At 57.8% G+C, this 17,072-nt stretch overlaps 1 protein-coding gene across 3 annotated transcripts; it reads left to right on the top strand.

Moving 5' to 3' along the window:
* Window positions 1-1,197: 1,197 nt before the first annotated feature.
* LOC309340910 (uncharacterized protein) lies at window positions 1,198-11,509 on the top strand. Of its 3 annotated transcripts, none has more exons than XM_081860120.1 (4): window positions 1,198-1,206; window positions 3,066-3,565; window positions 5,545-5,777; window positions 7,233-11,509. In XM_081860120.1, exons 2-4 carry the CDS (start codon window positions 3,174-3,176, stop codon window positions 10,196-10,198), a joined length of 3,591 nt encoding a protein of 1,196 aa, XP_081716246.1. In that variant the 5' UTR covers window positions 1,198-1,206; window positions 3,066-3,173; the 3' UTR covers window positions 10,199-11,509. The 3 variants fall into 3 exon arrangements, with proteins under 3 accessions (XP_081716246.1, XP_081716247.1, XP_081716248.1); XM_081860121.1 differs by lacking the exon at window positions 1,198-1,206 and adding an exon at window positions 1,868-1,935; XM_081860122.1 differs by lacking the exon at window positions 1,198-1,206 and adding an exon at window positions 2,217-2,291.
* Window positions 11,510-17,072: the final 5,563 nt, after the last annotated feature.

The raw sequence follows: 17,072 nt of genomic DNA, 5'->3' as shown, positions 1-17,072 counted from the left end.
GTTTTCTGGAAGCGCATTTCCTCGGGAACAGCTTGGTTTCCTTTTCACGTTCAGGGTCAGGAATAAGTCACAAAGACGGTTCTGGGTTGGGTCTCCTGGTAACCACTGAAATGCCCGTCTGGGGGTTAGCTAGTGTGCTGCAGCAGTCAGAGTGTGGGACCAGGACCTGGGAGACCAGGGTTCGAATCCACTCCCACCCCCCAGCCCTGAAGCTCAGTGGGTGACCTTGTGGCAGCTACTCATGACCCCTTTGACTGGCAGAAGGGGCACTGCCAGAGGCGACACCTGATGCCCCTTCAGCTTTTGTAAGCACTCCGTATTTCAGTGTGGCAATCCTTGCACTTTGGAACTCCCTGCCACATGACATGAGACGGGTGCTTTTGCAGGGCTCTTTCCAGCACCTTCTCAGCACCTTCTCCTCCAGGCAAGACCCCCCCCCCCCAGATGCTCCCAAAGTCAGTGCCAGCCTGGATCTGTTTTTTTTTCCCAGCCTGTCGCTGTTCCAGCTTTCCAAAAGTCTTGCAATCTTGCTGCAAATTTTCCTAATGGATAATTTCATGGTTTTTATGTTTTTTGGAAAGAGCTTTGAGGCTGCTATTGTTTCACGATCAAGAGGTGTGTTAAATTTTATGGAATAAGTAAATACTGGAAGAAGATTATTTTTTTTTTACATTTTAACAATGTATCATCATGAAAAAGAGAGGAAAGGATGGGGGGAGGAAATGAGCGGGGCTTTTTTTGACTTTTATTTAGTGATCTTGCGGCCCCCCCCCCCCGACCTCCGCGCACCATCCAGCCAGCGAAGAGCCATTTCGGGCCAATCCAGGCACGGTCACCCCGCACCCAGGGACCCCTTTGCAGACCCGGGTCCCAATCCCTGGCCAGACCAGCGCCTCCCCCCCCCCCAAAAAGGAGCCCAGGCTCAGCAACGGGGGCGGGGCGGGGTTGCAATTGGGGGCAGAGACTTACTCCCCAGGAAACGCGCCCGGAGGAGCGGGGCCGGGCTTGGCAGAAGCCTCCTTCTGGGCGTCGGGGGAGGCGCGGCGCTCGGCACGCGCTCAGAGGCGCCCTCGCCTCCGCCTGCGCTCGTGCACAGAGGGAGGGGGGGTCCCCGCGGGGCCGCCTCCCCCTTCCTGTCTCCCGGCCGGAGCGAGCGGAAGCTTGGCGGCTGCCCGGCCAGCGAGGAAGGAGGAGGAGGAGGAGCAGGTAAGCCGGATTTGGGGGGGGGGGGAGAAAGAGAAAGACACGTTGCCGGGGGGGGCAGGAAAATCGGGCCCTCCCCCTCCCTGCGGCCTCCTTGCAGCGCCCCTCCCCCAGCCAAGGAGCCCCCCCCCCCGACAGACAGGCGTCCAATTCTCCCCCCCCCGCCCCGCCCTGGAGCTCTTCAGGCGCCCCCTTTTTGCTCCCTCCCCGTTGCGAAGTGGGGGGGGGCGCGGGAAGATGGGGGTCTTTATTTCCTGCCCCCTCCAGTCCCCCCCTCCCAATTCCTCTTCTGAGCTCCGCCTCCCTGCAGGGCTGGACGGTTCTCGCCTCGCCAGCCCCCCCCCCCGCCGGAGGGGGGCGCACACGGGGGTCTTGTCCCCTATCCGCACCCACCCTACAAGCCCTCCGGCCCCCTCCCGCCAAATGGCCCCATTTCACAGCTTCCGAGGGAAAGTCGAGGCTCGGCTCCGTCTTGGCGCCCCCCCCCCCCATGGATCCTGCATTCCTCGGCTTGCAGAGCCTGATTCGCCCCCCCTCCTCGGGCTTCCTGCTCCGTGCAGGGCAAGACCAGGCAAGACTCGCCCTGGGCAATCTCCCCCCCCCCCGCCGCCCTTTCCTGCCTCCTTCCCTATAAATACCGGGGGGGGGGCAGAGGGAGTGTCTCCCCATTGCAGAAGGTGCGGCTGGGCATGTCTGCAGCGGAGGGACTGGCCCGGCCTGGCTGGGCTGGAGGTGCGCCCCCCCCCCGGCATGCAACACCCCTTTCCTTCTTGTGGGGGGGAGTGATTTCCAGGGCTGGGGGTGCGGAAGCACATCCTGGTTCCCTCGGTTGGGTCTGACAGGGAGAGGGAGGGAGGGAGCCGGCATCCTGCTTGCCCCCCCCCCCCGGGCGTCGACAGCAAGAGCACCTTGGGCAGGAGGGGGTTACTGGCCCGGCTGCTGAGGGTGGGGTGGGGGGGGGATGAATCAGCATCCGCTGCTCCTGCTGAGGCAGCCGCCCTCAGCACCCTGACCGGCGGGGGGGGGGGCCCTTGGGTGCCAGCAGAAGGAAGAGACCGGCCAGGAGAGGGGCGATTCTGGCAGCAAAGGTGAGCCAGAGGGGGGGCAGTGTTGGGGGGCATGGAGGCGTGGGGTGCCATGGGTAGGGCGGTCAGACTCAGACCCTTGACTCCATTGAGATCAGTGCAGCCCACTCGGACCCGCAGCAGTTGCCCTCCAGGGACCTTTCTCCCACTGGGGGCCTTCTGCACTCCAAGCAGGCGTCTGGCCCCGGAGGGGAAGCCTTTCCTTTCAGCCCTAGGGCCACAGAAAGCTGACTCAGGCACCCAGCCCATCTGGCGCAGCACGGCCAGCACTGGCTGGCAGCTTCTCTCTGGGATTTCGGGCAGGGTGCCCCTCCCAGGCCTTCAGAAAGATGCCGCCAATTGGGGTTTGTGCCGGCAGGGACCTTCTGCTTGCCAAGCAGGCGCTTTCCCACTCCGCTGCCACCCCTTGCCTCTGAGAAGAAGCTCAGCAGAGCGTGAGATCCTCAGGGTCATGGGTTCAAGCAGCGGGTTGGGCAGAAGAGCCCTGAATTGCAGCGGGTTGGGCTGGATGACCCTTGGGGTCCCTTCCAAGTCTCCCATTCCTGTTAGTCCTTCTGGTTCTTTAGGAGAAGCTGCTTGGTAACGGAACAGGGGAAGTCGGGCGCTGGGGGAAACTCAGCATTGCTTATTCTGACTGGCAGCAGTGGGGGGGGGGTCTGTCTCCCAGCCTGGATTGGCATTCTGCATGCCAAGCGGGTGTTCTGCCCTTGTGCCCCTTCCCCCTGTCACCTGGCTTAACCCTCTCTCTCTCTCTCTCTCTCTCTCTCTCTCTCCTAGGCTTCTCCCCCGCCCCACTTCCCAGCCCCCCACTTCGCCCGTGGAACCGGCCCTGACCCCGACCTCGGTGCCACCACCGCCCGGACCCCGCCATGCCCCGGGCCTGGCATGGAGCCCTCTGGCAGCCTGCTTCAGGGCAAGCCCTTCTACTGCCGAGAGTGGGCGCTGGGCCGGCTGGCGCTCAGCCTGGAGGGGGGCGGGGGGGTGCTGGTGACGGGGGGCCCGGGCAGCGGCAAGACGGCCCTGTGCACTGAGGCTCTGTGGCCCACCTCCGAGGCGGGGCGGCGGGTGGGGCTGGGCGAGAGTGCCTTGGCCTGGCACTTCTGCCAGCCCCACGATGGCGCCACCTGCTCCCCCCGAGGCTTCCTCCTCCGGCTGGTGGCACAGATCCGGAGGTGCCCCCTGCTGCCCGGGTACGGCGAGCGCCTGGGCCGGGCGGACGCCCAGAGCACCCTGGAGAATGCGCAGTGCAAGAAGGACCCGGACGAAGCCTTTCGCAGGTGAGAGAGAGCCCCCGCCCTGCCCCCCTGGGGGGTGGCATCCTGGTCGCCCCACTGTCCGGAGGGCAGGATTGCTCCCCTCCTCCTCCTCCTGGATCAGGCCCATTGAGCCGGGCATCCTATTCTCGCAGTGGCCAAAAACTCCTCAGAATACCTGGAAATTGAGGTAGACTGCCACTGCACCTGGAGGCTCCACAAAAGCGTCAGGAGAGTCTGGTGGCTCTCAAGGGGGACAAAAATCAATCATTTAAAAAATAATAATGGAATTTTTTGATTTAAAATAAAATGCTTTTGGAGGAAAAGTCATTCTAAAGATAGTTCTCTATTTAAGTTACATTATAGTCCAAAGGCTATCATTAGGAAATAAGGATTTTCTTTTTCATCTGTGCTAAAACTGAGTCTGAGTTTTTTGTTTGTTTGTTTGTTTAACCACATCAGTTAACCAACATGGGTACATTTGCTATAACATTATTGTTTTAGTTAAATAAATTGTTATTAAGGAAATGGTTGTTTTTCCCCCCCTCCTTCCGATAAAATACAGCAGAAAAGCTGTCCAAATGTAAACAATTAACTTATTAAACCTCACAATAGTTTCATAATTATCTGCCTATGTATTTCTAATAGTGTAACCAAATAAGTGTAAAAAACTACTCTGGAAATTTATTATTTCAGAAATGAAACCTTCACCTGGTTTTAAATATTAAGATTATACCAGCAAAAATGAGTCTTTCTGGGAAAAAAAGAAATTGATTTCAATCAAATCCCCCCCCCCCCACCCGCAAGCAAGATCTGAGCCCAGGAGCTGCCTTGCTATCCTGTTGCCACTTAGCTCACCTTTTCTCCAAACTAAAAAGCCCCAAACGCTCTACCCCCCCCCCCACCACATTGAATTGATCCTAATGCTGCCCACCTTTTCAGCTGTACACAATTCCCCCCCCCCATATATTCAATAAACGTTTTCCACTCTTCTCTAAACATGTGTCCTTCTTGTTCTCTTATTCTATATGTCAAGTCTGCAAGCTGCACATATTCCGTCAGCTTAAGTTGCCGTTCTTCTTTGGATGGGACCTCGCTCGTTTTCCGTTTTTGGGCTAACAAAACACGGGCCGAAGTATTGGCATATATAAATAACCTTTTCTGACACCTGGGAATTCTAGTCTGAATTATCCCCAACAGAAAAGACTCTGGGGTTTTTTTGGGGGGGGGAAGTACTTTTAAACATTTTTTCCAGTTCATTATAAATTATTTCCCAATATATTTTTTTACCCTTTTACAAGTCGACCACATATGAAAGAATGTCTCTGGGTATTCCCCATTTGCAATATTCACATTGTGTCCCCCCCCCCCAAGATAACAATTTATCAAAGATACATCTTCCTCATTCCCCCCATTTTCCCCCTCCCCAAAAAAGAAAAACTCTCCCTCCCCCACCCCGACTTCCCTCAGCTCCTCTCTCTGTGTTATTCTCTGCATATTATAAAATTGTAAAGAACCTTAATTTATCTATCTATATGTTACCAATATATGCTCTGGTCCAGGGGGTCACGAAGAGTCGGACACGACTAAACGACTAAACAACAACAACAACAACAAACATGTTACCAATAAAAAGTTTGTGCATGTTTATTCAAAACCTGCCAAGGAGTCCAGTTCATTTTGTTGTTTCTTTAAGTAATTTGTAAAAGGTTCCCATTCTTCTTTAAAGTCACACTTGTCCTTATGAGTCAATTTCGCCAATTCCACTTAGTCCATCAGTTCCTCTTGTTCTTTGGTCGGGATTTCCATCCTTGTGCTATGAAGACTCTTGCCACCGTTGTCGCATACATAAGATATTTTCCAGTTTCCTTGGCAGGTCTTTCCCTAAAATGCTTCAGGCTTTTTTTACAAATGTTAATTGGAACATTTTCTTCAACTCGTTGTACATCATTTCCCACCTTTTTAAAATTTCACCCTTCCTTCCTTACTTCTTCCATCCCCAGGGCCGTCCTGCTGCCCCTGCTGGACCTGCCGCCCCCCGCCAAGCCCCTCCTGCTGGTGGTGGACGCTCTGGACGCCGGCCAGGCGGAGCGTGAGGAGGAGCGAGCCCCCCCTCCGGGGCCCAGCCGGACCATCGCCCAGCTCCTGGGGGGCCACCTGCAGCTGCTGCCCCCCTGGCTGCTCCTGGTCTGCACTGCCCGCTCCCACAGCAAGGGGGTGCTGCGCCTCTTCAACGGTGAGGGGGGGCCCGGCCGGAGGGGAGGGGGGCCATGGACTTGGGTCCGCCTGGGTCTCTAAAAGCTGGGCGGCTCTTCAGAAATGGCTTCAGAACTCCAACCCGCTGCAATGCCCAATTGGCAGCTTCTCTTTAACATTAATCTTCTTTAAAGTTGCATATCACCCTTCATCTGGGATAGCTCAGTTGGTAGAGCATGAGACTCTTACTTTCAGGGTTGTGGGTTCAAGTCCTGCGTTGGGCAAAAGATTCTTGCTTGGATGGGTGGGGCATAAATAAATAAATTATTATTGTTATTATTATCATTGCATTGCAGGGGGTTGGACTGGGTGGTACCTTCCAGTTTTACAGTATGATAATTTAGAACTTAGATAATTTAGAATTTAGATGCAGGTGGTGCTGTGGGTTAAACCACAGAGCCTAGGACTTGCTGATCAGAAAGTCAGCGGTTCGAATCCCCACGACGGGGTGAGCTCCCGTTGCTCGATAAATAGATAAATAGGTACCGCTCCGGCGGGAAGGTAAACGGCGTTTCTGTGCGCTCTTCTGGTTCACCAGAAGCGGCTTAGTCATGCTGGTCCACATGACCCGGAAGCTGTATGCTGGCTCCCTTGGCCAATAAAGCGAGATGAGCGCCGCAACCCCAGAGTCGGTCACGACTGGACCTAATGGTCAGGGTCCCTTTACCTTTACCTTAATTTAGAACGGTGTTTCCCAAACTTGTGTCTCCAGCTATTTTTGGACTACAGTTCCCATCCTCCCTCACCACTGGTCCCAATAGGTTGGGATGATGGGAGTTGTAGTCCAAAAACAGCTGGAGATTCAACCTCTAATTGGAAAACTTTTATTGAATATATGGGAGATAATTGTGTACAGCTGAAAATGCTGGCAGCATTAAGATAAAGTCAACAGGGTAAATAAGTTTTGGTGGATCCAATAACAGAATACTGATTGGTATAGGTTTTTGTAAAATATGCAGGGATTTGTAATATGTAAAATGAACCATGGAAAGAGAAGAAGGGCAGTCTTGATATATTAAGGATGTAAAACAAGATTTTTATATTGTAAAACAGAAAGTTTAATAAAAATTATTAAAAAAACAGCTGGAGACCCAAGTTTAGGAAGCACTGATCTATAATAATGATCCTGAAACAGTTCACAGCATAAAAATACAGAATAAAACCACAATGTAACCATAATCTTTAGTATTTTTAAAGCTTTTTGTACTTTAATTGGTGAAAACCACCTTGAGCCTTGAGGAAAAGATGGCATATACAAAATATTATTACTATTTCATGGCACTTTCCAGGGTGCCCCTGTGGGTGCCAAGTGCAGCTGACTGTTGGCATGCTATCCCCACTTTTGGGGGGCTCACATTTTTGTGGGGGGGGGCTTTCTGGGGGGGGGAGACCCAGTCCCTTCTTACCCCTTGGTTCTCCCCTTGACACCCCGCAGGGTTCCGGCGCCTGTGCCTGGACGACCTTCGCCGGGAGCCGGTGGTCTGCGATGTCCAGCAGTACATCCTGGCGCGACTGGACCGGGAGGAGCCCCTCCGGCGCCACCTGACCCGCGACACGGCCGAGGCCCTGAGCCAGCTGCACATCAAGAGCAATGGGTGCCTGCTGTACCTGGAGCGGGTGCTGGACGGCGTGGCGGGCGAGCTGGTCACCCTGCGGGAGGTGCGCCACATCCCGGGCACCCTCTATGGCCTCTACCTCTGGCTGTGCCAGCGTCTCTTCCCTGGCCAGGACTTTGCCCTTGTCCGCCCCCTGCTGGAGGCCCTCCTGGCCGCACCGCGACCCCTGCGCCCCATGGAGCTGTACGCCGCGGTGTGGACTCGCCACCCGGTGCCCCGGGAGGAATTTGAGGGCTGGCTGGCATCCCTAGCGCCGCTGCTGCACCAGGGACCCAGTGGCACCTGCATCCTCTTCCACGCCAGCTTCGCCGAGTGGCTCTGCGATGTCAAGCACTGCACCCAGAGGTACCTCTGCTGCCCGGCCCGTGGGCATGCCTCCCTCGCCATGAGCGCCTCGTGCCGCGCACCTGCACTGCTGCCCGAGCAGGTGCACGAACTGGCGCACCACCTGCTGCACGCCGAACTGGGCATGGAGGCTTGGCAGCTGGCACTGTGGCTGGTGTGGTGCGGGGCGCCAGTCGAGCGCTGCCTGGAGCCTGAGGAGGCACTGCTGCTGCCCCTGGCACCCGCGGTGCTGGAGCTTCTGGTGCTGGCGGGGGCACAGATGGGCTCCCAGGGGCCTGGACCATCCCTTCAACAGGCCCTCGAGAGGGAGGACTCGGTGCGGCTGCTCCTGGAAAACGGTGCCAGTGTCAACCAGCGGGACGTCACAGGGCGCACCCTGCTGGCCAGCGCCGCTCACAGCGGCAACCACGAGGTGGCGGGTCTCCTCCTGGCACGTGGGGCACAGGCCGAGGTCCCGGACCGGCATGGACAGACGCCCATGACCTTGGCTGCCCGCCAGGGCCACACCAAAGTCCTGCTCTGTTTGCTGGCACACGGCGCCCAGGTAGATCGCCCTGACCGGGAGGGTTGGACGGCACTGCGGGCAGCCGCCTGGGGGGGCCACGGTGAGGCCGTGGGGGTCCTGCTACGAGCCGGCGCCAACGTGGACTGTGCTGATGCAGAAGGGAGGACGGCACTGAGGGCGGCGGCCTGGGGCGGCCATGAGGAGATAGTTGCCACGCTGCTGGAGCACGGAGCCGACCTCAACCGGGCAGATACAGAGGGACGCACGGCGCTCATTGCGGCGGCCTACATGGGGCACCGCGAGATTGTGGCGCTGCTGCTGGCGCACGGAGCCCACGTCGACCACGCTGACGTGGATGGGCGCACGGCCCTGTCGGTGGCGGCCCTGTGCGTGCCTGCCAGCCGCGGCTACGCCAAGGTGGTGGAGCTCCTCCTGGACTACGGGGCGTCCCCGGGGCACAAGGACCGGGATGGCATGACCCCCTTGCTGGTGGCCGCCTACGAGGGCCACGCCGACGTGGTGGAGCTGCTGCTGGAGGCCGGGGCGGACGTGGACGAGGCTGACGGGGCTGGTTGTGCTCCTCTGTTGGCAGCCGCCTCCATGGGCCACCGTGCCGTGGTGGACACCTTGCTGCTCTGGGGGGCAGCCGTCGACGGGCTGGATGGCGAGGGCCGCACGGCACTGGGTGTGGCCGCTGGGCAGGGCAGCGAGGCGGTGGTTCGGGCGCTGCTGGAGAGAGGCCTGGACGAGAACCACCGGGACGCCCTGGGCTGGACCCCACTGCACCTAGCTGCCTGGCAGGGCCACGCCAGGACGTGTGCCGCGCTCCTGGAGACCGGGGCCCGTGTGGCAGAAACAAACCGAGACGGGAGGGTGCCCCTGATGCTGGCTGCCCAGGAGGGCCACACGGACACCGTGCAGCTCCTGCTGGACCGTGGCTCCCCTATCGACCACCAGGGCTACGACGGGCTCTCCGCCCTCTCACTGGCCATGCTGGGGGGCCACCGATCCACGGCCGAGCTGCTCCTGCGCAAGGGGGCCGATGTCAACCTCTCAGACGCTGAGGGGCGCCCCATGCTGTACCTGCTGGTGCTCGAGGGGCGCTTGGAGATGGCGGAGCTGCTGCTGGAGAATGGGGCTGGGCTAGAGGGGCAGGACGCCCAGGGACGCTCAGCCCTGCATGTGGCCTGCTGGCAGGGCCACGCCAAGGCGGCACAACTGCTGCTGAGCTACGGGGCCGACGTGGACGCGTTGGACACGGAGCGCCGTTCTGCCCTGCACCTGGCAGCCTGGAGGGGCCACGCCCAGATCGCCCGGCTGCTGCTGGAGGGCGGGGCTCAGCCTGACCATGCCTGCAACCAGGGGGCCACGGCGCTGGGCATCGCCGCCCAGGAGGGGCAGGCAGAGGTGGCAAAAGTCCTGCTGGAGCATGGGGCCAGCCCTGGCATCCTTGACAGAGCCGGCCGGACTCCGCTGCGTGTGGCGGCCAGGCGGGGCCACCGGGACGTCCTGCGGCTGCTGGAGGGGCATGGGGCTGCGCCTGGCTCCCCGGGCTCCGTGGGCAGCTCCCCCTCGGCCTCGCTGGACTCGGCAGCAGGCGAGCACCCCAAGTCGCAGGCCTCCCTCTGTTCCTCAGGCGCCGCCACCTCCTCCACTTTCCACTCGCTGGCCACCGCGCAGACAGTCCCTGTGGACACCCTCAGCTTCACCCAGCAGATCCAACAGCACTCACTGCCTCGCCGGCGCCAGGCTGCCCTCGCTGCCCTGCCCCGACCCACAGTGGCTCAGGACAAGCACAACGGGGAGGCCGTGGGGAGTCCCTTGCTCCTCTCCATCGACACCCTGGACCCCCACCTGCACCTCAAGGCAGCCATCAAGCTGCAGTTCGAGGGCCCCACCTGCGGCTACGAGTACAAGCAGGAGACGCCCCTCTGACAGGCACTGGGGGGGCGGGCGTTTTCGTGAGTGGGTCTGCTAATGCACAAAGGCCTTGGTGATGGGCACTGCCACCACTTGGGGGTGGAGAGGCAGGGTGTCTGGTTGCCTCTCCCAGGACAGCACTAGTGAGGAAACAGGTTGTGGGATGTGTGGGTTAGGTTCATGGTCTGGGGGGTAGAGACCAGAAGGCAGAAATCAAGCCCGGCTACAGAGCACAAAGGATCACCATCTAGGGGGCCGAGCAGATAGGGGCACTTTCCCCACGGCTCCCGGCAACACAGTTGAGGTGCCTTGGACTCCAGGTTGCCAGTTTGGGAAGGTGGACAGAACACATGAAAAAGGTTAACAGCTCCTGAACTTGAACTTTGGGGCTGTGGAAATGGTGTTTGGGGTTGGACAAGAGCCAAATTCTGTGGTTAGGATTTCAAGGGAGAGGAAGGTTGGGCATGTACAGAGTGCCTTTTAGCAGGGAGGTGCCCGCTGCGTGTTCCTGTGCTGGCTTGCGGTCCAATGCCAGGCTTGCCTTAACCACCTTGCCCGCTCTCTCACTGGGAGGTGGCGCCTGCTCTGCCATGGGGTGCAGTTGAGGGGGCCATATCAGTGGGAGCCCATCCCCAAAGGGGTTGCGCACCACCTGTGCAACAGTAGACCGCCCTCCGCCACCGCCTCTAGGTAGAGGCGGCCTCTAGCTCTCCATAGCGGGGCCGGCAGTGCAGGTTCTCGGCTTCTTTCCTTTCAGTGCCCCCGTGGTTGTGTTTCAGAACTCGCAGAGTCGGGAGGGACCCCACGGTCACCTAGCCCAACCCCACGCAATGCCAAGACGGGCTATTGGTGGCCCTTGGAGAAAAAGCACAGGGGACCTTCTCCACAGCCACACCCCAAGAAATACACATAGCCCACCTCTCCGGGGGTCCCTGGCTCAAGCCCTGCCTTTGGGCCCCGTGGCCCTTGGGTGCCTGTAGGTGGCAAGCCCCTCCCCCCCCCCGGTGCTGTGACCATATGCTGCCTTCATTGGTGTCTTAACCACTTCTTTAATGAGTTGCCACAAGTGACTTTGGAACCACTGGATACCAAAAATGGCTGGTGGGAGGGAGAGCGCCCGCCCTCTTTCCCTTGTGGGGCAGCCCTCTCCCTGCCCAATGCCTCCTGCCTGCATCTGGGGGCCGGTCAGCCATTGGGGGGGGGGTCGCCTCCTTGCTGGGGCCCAAGATGCCAATCATGGTGCTTCGTTGCTTCTCAAGGGACCCTCTTGGCTCTCCTTGATTTGCAGAACTCCCACCATCAATAAAGGTCCAACTCTGGAAACAATCTTGTCCTGGCATCTGTTGGCAGGGTGGGCGTGGGGAGGACTCAAAGGGTGGGGGACGTCCTTGCGTGCAGTGGCCTAGCAAGGGTTGCCAGGTCAAAGCAACTGTCCTTGGTAGAACTGGGCGATATAGTGATAAATGCTCTGAAACCAGTATGGTGCTCAGACAGTGGCGTAGTGTGGGGGGTGCAGGGGGGCCGGCCGCACCGGGCACAACATCTGGGGGTTAGGGTTAGGGATAGGGTTAGGGGGCGCAAATTACTTGCCTTGCCCCGGGTGCTGACAACCCACGCTACACCACTGTGCTCAGATCAGAAGACCATTTTCAGACATTTTGAGGTGGCAAGACATCTTGCTAGCTGGGGGGGCACAGGCCGACGGACGGAGCCTGAGAAGGTCCTGGGCAAGTACCCTCGAAAGCTCCGTTGGCCTGCTTGAACCTTTGAGGAAGCCCTCTGCCCCACGTGTGCTGGAGAGGTACCTGGCTTCCTGCCCCCCAGCTGGGCAGTTGAATGAAGTCCTGGTGCCCTCACACTAGCCAGAGCCGTATCAAGGCTTTGTGGGGTCGGGCGATGTGACTCGGCTGCTTTTTCCTCCCCTAAGATGGGGGGCAGGAGGCAGCCAGGGTCAGACATCATGATATACAGGCGAAATTTGAAAAATTAGAACATCGTGGAAAAGTTCATTTATTTCAGTAATTCAACTTAAAAGGTGAAACTAATATATGAGATAGACTCGTGACATGCAAAGCAAGATATGCCAAGCCTTTATTTGTTATAATTGTGATGATTATGGCGTACAGCTGATGAAAACCCCAAATTAGCAAGCTCAGAAAATTAGAATATTAAATGAGGCAGTAATTGATGCAAAAGGGGCCCAAACCAAGTACTGAATACATATGCATGCTTCTACTTCTCAGAGGTCCAATATTGCTCTATTTGCAATCCTTGTTTTGCCGATTTCATTTAATATCCTAATTTTCTGAGATGGCTACGCCATGATCATCACAATTATAACAAATAAAGGTTTGACATATCGCACTTTGCATGCCATGAGTCTATCTCATATATTAGTTTCACCTTTAAGTTGAATTACTGAAATAAATGAACTTTTCCACGATATTCTAATTTTTTGAGTTTCACCTGTATCTAACGCATTGTGATATTTAGCCGCTGATCTCTTGCAATGCTCAGTGGCCAACCAGAGGCCCAACGGGGAGCCCAAAAACAGGATCCCGAGTGCAGAAGCAACTTGCTGCTATTACTCCATGGAGGCAGAGCTGAGCTGCTGGGGCCCAAAGCCACTGAGAGCCCTCTCCCCATTCAAATTCTATTCAAAGGCTATTCAAATTCTGGTTGCATTAGAATTTGTCGAAATCGAGCTGAATCTGAAAATTTCAAAGGCAGCAGATTATTGTTCCACATGCAAAGAACATTGAGAGCAAGAATAAGGATTTATTAATTCAATTTATATACCACCCTGTATCCAAATGTACAATGTTTAGAACATTACTTTATGCAGCATAATAAAAACATAATACAGAGTATGATAACGGAGAACATAATATAATCGCACAAACACATTTAAAGGGATGCAGAATATGAATCAACCAAAGGCCTAATTTGAAGAGGAACATTTTCACCTGGTGCCTAAAGGTGTATAATGAAGGCTCCAGACAAACTTCCTTGGAGAGAGCATTCCACAGACAGGGAGTCACTGCAGAGAAGGCCCCGTTCTCGTGTTGCCACCCTCCGGACCTCTCGAGGAGGAGGCACACAAAGAAGGGCCTCAGAAGATAATCTCAGGGTCAGTTCATTTGAAGAGAGGTGGTCCTTGAGGTATTGCAACCCTGAGGATTTATGGGTCAAAACCAGCACTTGGGCCCAAAAACTAATTGGCGGCCAGGGCAGTCGGGCCGGGGTTGGCGTTACAGGCTGAAACTGTCTCGTGATGGTGAGCAACCTGACTGCCGAATTTCACACCAACTGGATTTTTCAAACCATCTACAGAGGCAGCCCCATGTATAACAGTGATATAACATCAGCATTATTATTATTTTGTACCCCGTCCATCTGGCTGGGTTTCCCCAGCCACTCTGGGCAGCTTACAACAAAAATTAAAAATACATCAAAATGTCACACATTAAAAACTTCCCTGAGAAACAGCCTTCAGGTGTCTTCTAAAAGTCTGGTAGTGTTCTTCTCTTTGACATCTGATGGGAGGGCGTTCCACAGGGCGGGCGCCACTACCGAGAAGGCCCTCTGCCTGGTTCCCTGTAATTTGGCTTCTTGCAGTGAGGGAACCACCAGAAGGTCCTCGGAGCTGGACCACAGTATCCAGGCTGAACGATGGGGGTGGAGACGCTCCTTCAGATCTACTGGGCCGAGGCCGTTCAGGGCTTTCAAGGTCAGCACCAACACTTTGAATTGTGCTCGGAAACGTACTGGGAGCCAATGTAGGTCTTTCAAGACTGGTGTTATGTGGTCTCAGCAGCTGCTCCCAGCTGCCACATTCTGGATTAGTTGCAGTTTCTGGGTCACCTTCAAAGGTAGCCCCACATAGAGCGCATTGCAGTAGTCCAAGCGGGAGATAACCAGAGCATGAAGCACTCTGGCGAGACAGTCCACCTAGAGGTTACCAGAGCAGAGATGACGGAAGCTGATGGAAGCCCTCCTGGGCCACCGAGACCTCCGGAGTCTCAAACAACAAGAATGGCTCCAGGAGGAAATCAATCTATGTACCTGCTCCCAGGTGGGGTCCCAGGTGGGGGAGGGGCAAGGCAGGAAGGTGTCTTGGTCCTGGGAGTCCCAGCTCTCTCCCTGCTGTAATAAGACATTTTGGGGCACCTCCCCCACAAGCATCCCTACTCAGTTTGGGGGGGCAGGAGTCGGGGTCTTGCACCCCACTGTGAGTGGGGTGGGAGGAGCCCGTCTTGGCCCACCTTCAACAATACTGGAAGGTTTTCAGGCAGTGGTGCATGCTGTCTGCCACCACTAGGTGGCGCTCCCCAAGAAGGGCAACCCCCCGGGGGCTGCTTAACCCCTCGGTGGCCACAGCCCAACCCCTCCCTCGTGGAGGGTAGCAGAAGACAGAGTGGGAGAGGCGCCCCCAGTCGGCTACCACCACCCGCCCGGCCTCATCCAGGGAGACCCCCCAGGGGTTGGTGAGCAGCGGGGGGCGGCCCGGCCCACCCAGCACCCTCAGGAGCTGCCAGGTGGGGGCCAGCACCTTGACGCAGCAGCCCCCATCCAGCCCCCGCTCAGAGATGGCCACCTCCCCCCGGCTGTTGGTGGCCACCAGGTAGGGCTTGACGAAGCCCCCCACGGCCTCCCGCCGCACCAGCCGGCCCTTGGACACCCCCAGGACATGTAGCGCCCCCAGACGCATGTCAGCCACCAGGAACTCCCCCCGGGGGGCAAGGGCGATGCCCCGGGGGCTCTGAAAGCCCTCAGCCAGGGCTTGCAGGAGGTGGCCTCGGGCACTGTAGAGCTCCACACGGCGCCAAGAGGGGCTGGTCAGCACCACACAGCCCCCCCTGCCCTGGGCCACGTCAAAGTAGGCCTTGCCCGCCAGGGGCATGGCCCGCCCCCCAGCCCGCCCCACTTCCTGCAGCCGGCGGTTCCCAAAATCCACCACAAAGAGGGAGCCAGCGGGGGCGGCACACAGCCCATGTGGGAGGCACAGCTGCCCCTCTCGGCTGCCCCACGCCCCCCACTGCCCCACCAGCCGGTTGCAGGGAGGGCTGGGGGGTCCCAGGTGGTGGGGCACAGCTTGGACACACTTTAAATGGGGGCTCGGGGGCTCCCCCCACCCCAGCCGGGTCCCCTTGAGGAAGGCGACCCTCTCCACTCTGCGCCCCGCCAGCTCCAGGCAGCTGCCCCCCAGCTGCCCCCCAGCTCCCTGCCTGGCTCTGTGCAGCCGCCCCAGGGACTCCGCCGAGGCCCATCGGGGCAGGGCCCCCCTGGCTGAGGGCGCCCGGCTGCCCAGCATAGCCATCTCCCGGAAGGGGCCCGATGCCCCCATCTCCCCACTGCTGCTGCTGTCAGAGGCGTCTTCTTGTACCCAGACCGCCCTAGCACGGAAGAGGGTGGCAGGCTCCAAAGGCAAGGGCGTGCCAGGGGTGTCGGCCGGGTCAGGGGGCCCTTCTGAAAGGGACAGGCCTGGCCTGGCTGCGCCACCTGCTTCCTCAGCCCCTGGCGAGCACCTCACGGGCACCGTCGCGGAGACGGCGGGCATTGCCTCGGCTGGCAGGGCTCCCTCGCTGCCTTCGGCCTCCCTCACAGCAACCTCTGCCACTGTCCCCATCTCCTCTGCCCAGCTGCACATCTCCCCTCGGGATGCCAGTCCAGCCTCAGCAGATGGGGGGCCCCCTGGCAGCTCCGAGGGACAGTTCTCGCTTGCCTGCTCCTTGTTGCCACCCTCTGGGCTGCTCCCTTCCGTGGGCACAGCGGGGCCTCCTCCTTGCCCTCCTCCTTTGCCCCTGGCCAGGACCTTGCTTGAGGCCAGACTGAGGACCCTCTCCTCCAGCTGGAGATGCCCCAGGATGTGGGTCGGCCGTCCCTGCAGAGACGGCATGAAGCAGGCCCAGGTGAGCTGAAGCGAGAGGGCGCTGGCACGGGCAAGCAGATCCCGGGCCTCCTGGGCCCTCTCGGTGGAGGGTGCTGCCAGGAGGCAGGTACGGAGGTGGCTCAGCTGCTGCCGCAGGGCCCGGATCCTGGCTGCACCCACTCGTGCCGCCTCCTCGTTGGCATCCTGGAGAGCAGCCAGCTCTCTTTGCAGCCTCAGCCGCTCTGCCCGGGCACATGCCCACAGCCGCTCCTCTTCCTGCAGCCCTGCAGCCAGGGCCTCCTCCAGGGAGCGCTGGGCCCCCGCCAGGCCCACCCTCTGGCGCTGCTGCAGGGACTTCAGCCAGTCCTGGGCACCACTCAGTGCCAGGGCCAGGGCCTTGTGATCCACAGGGCTTTGTGCCATCTCCTAGGGTGGGGGCCTTGAGACCTGGGAAGAAAGAGAGGGTGAGATGGTCATGGGGGGTCCTGGTTTGTTTTTATTTTAATTTTCTTCCCTTTGTAGCTAAAGGACAGCCCTTGTGGAAATTCCCACCTGAATGGGATATTGTTCTTCTTAAGTAGATCAACTAGTTCTTTAAATTGAGATCTAACCTCCAAAAAATATTTAGGAATATCCTTGAAGATTTGAATCTGAGAATTTTTAATGACCAAGGCCTTCTGGAAGTGTAGGTTCAATATTTTGTCTCTTTGTTCCTTTGATCCTAAGGTAATTAAACAGTCTCTTGGCTTCTTCCCTTGCTTCCTGCCAATCCGAAAGGCTGAAGTTATCATAAATTCATCTTCCTCTCCATCTAGCTCATCATTCCAGAAGTCTTGAAATTTATCTGTGAGAAATTCCCCAAGCTTGTCCTCTTCCTCTTCTGGAACCAGTCTTAATTTCAGATTCTTACTTTTCCTTTCCAGTTCTAGTAGGGCTAATGCTGAATCATGTTCATGTACTTTTTTTACAATAGGCGCAAACTTTCCTTTGGTTTCTTCAGCAGTGGACCTGGCACTC

This window comes from Podarcis erhardii (genome assembly GCF_964252035.2).
Source record: "Podarcis erhardii genome assembly, chromosome: 4".
Taxonomy (NCBI): Eukaryota; Metazoa; Chordata; class Lepidosauria; order Squamata; family Lacertidae; genus Podarcis; species Podarcis erhardii.
This window is presented reverse-complemented; position numbering and strand designations above follow the sequence as displayed.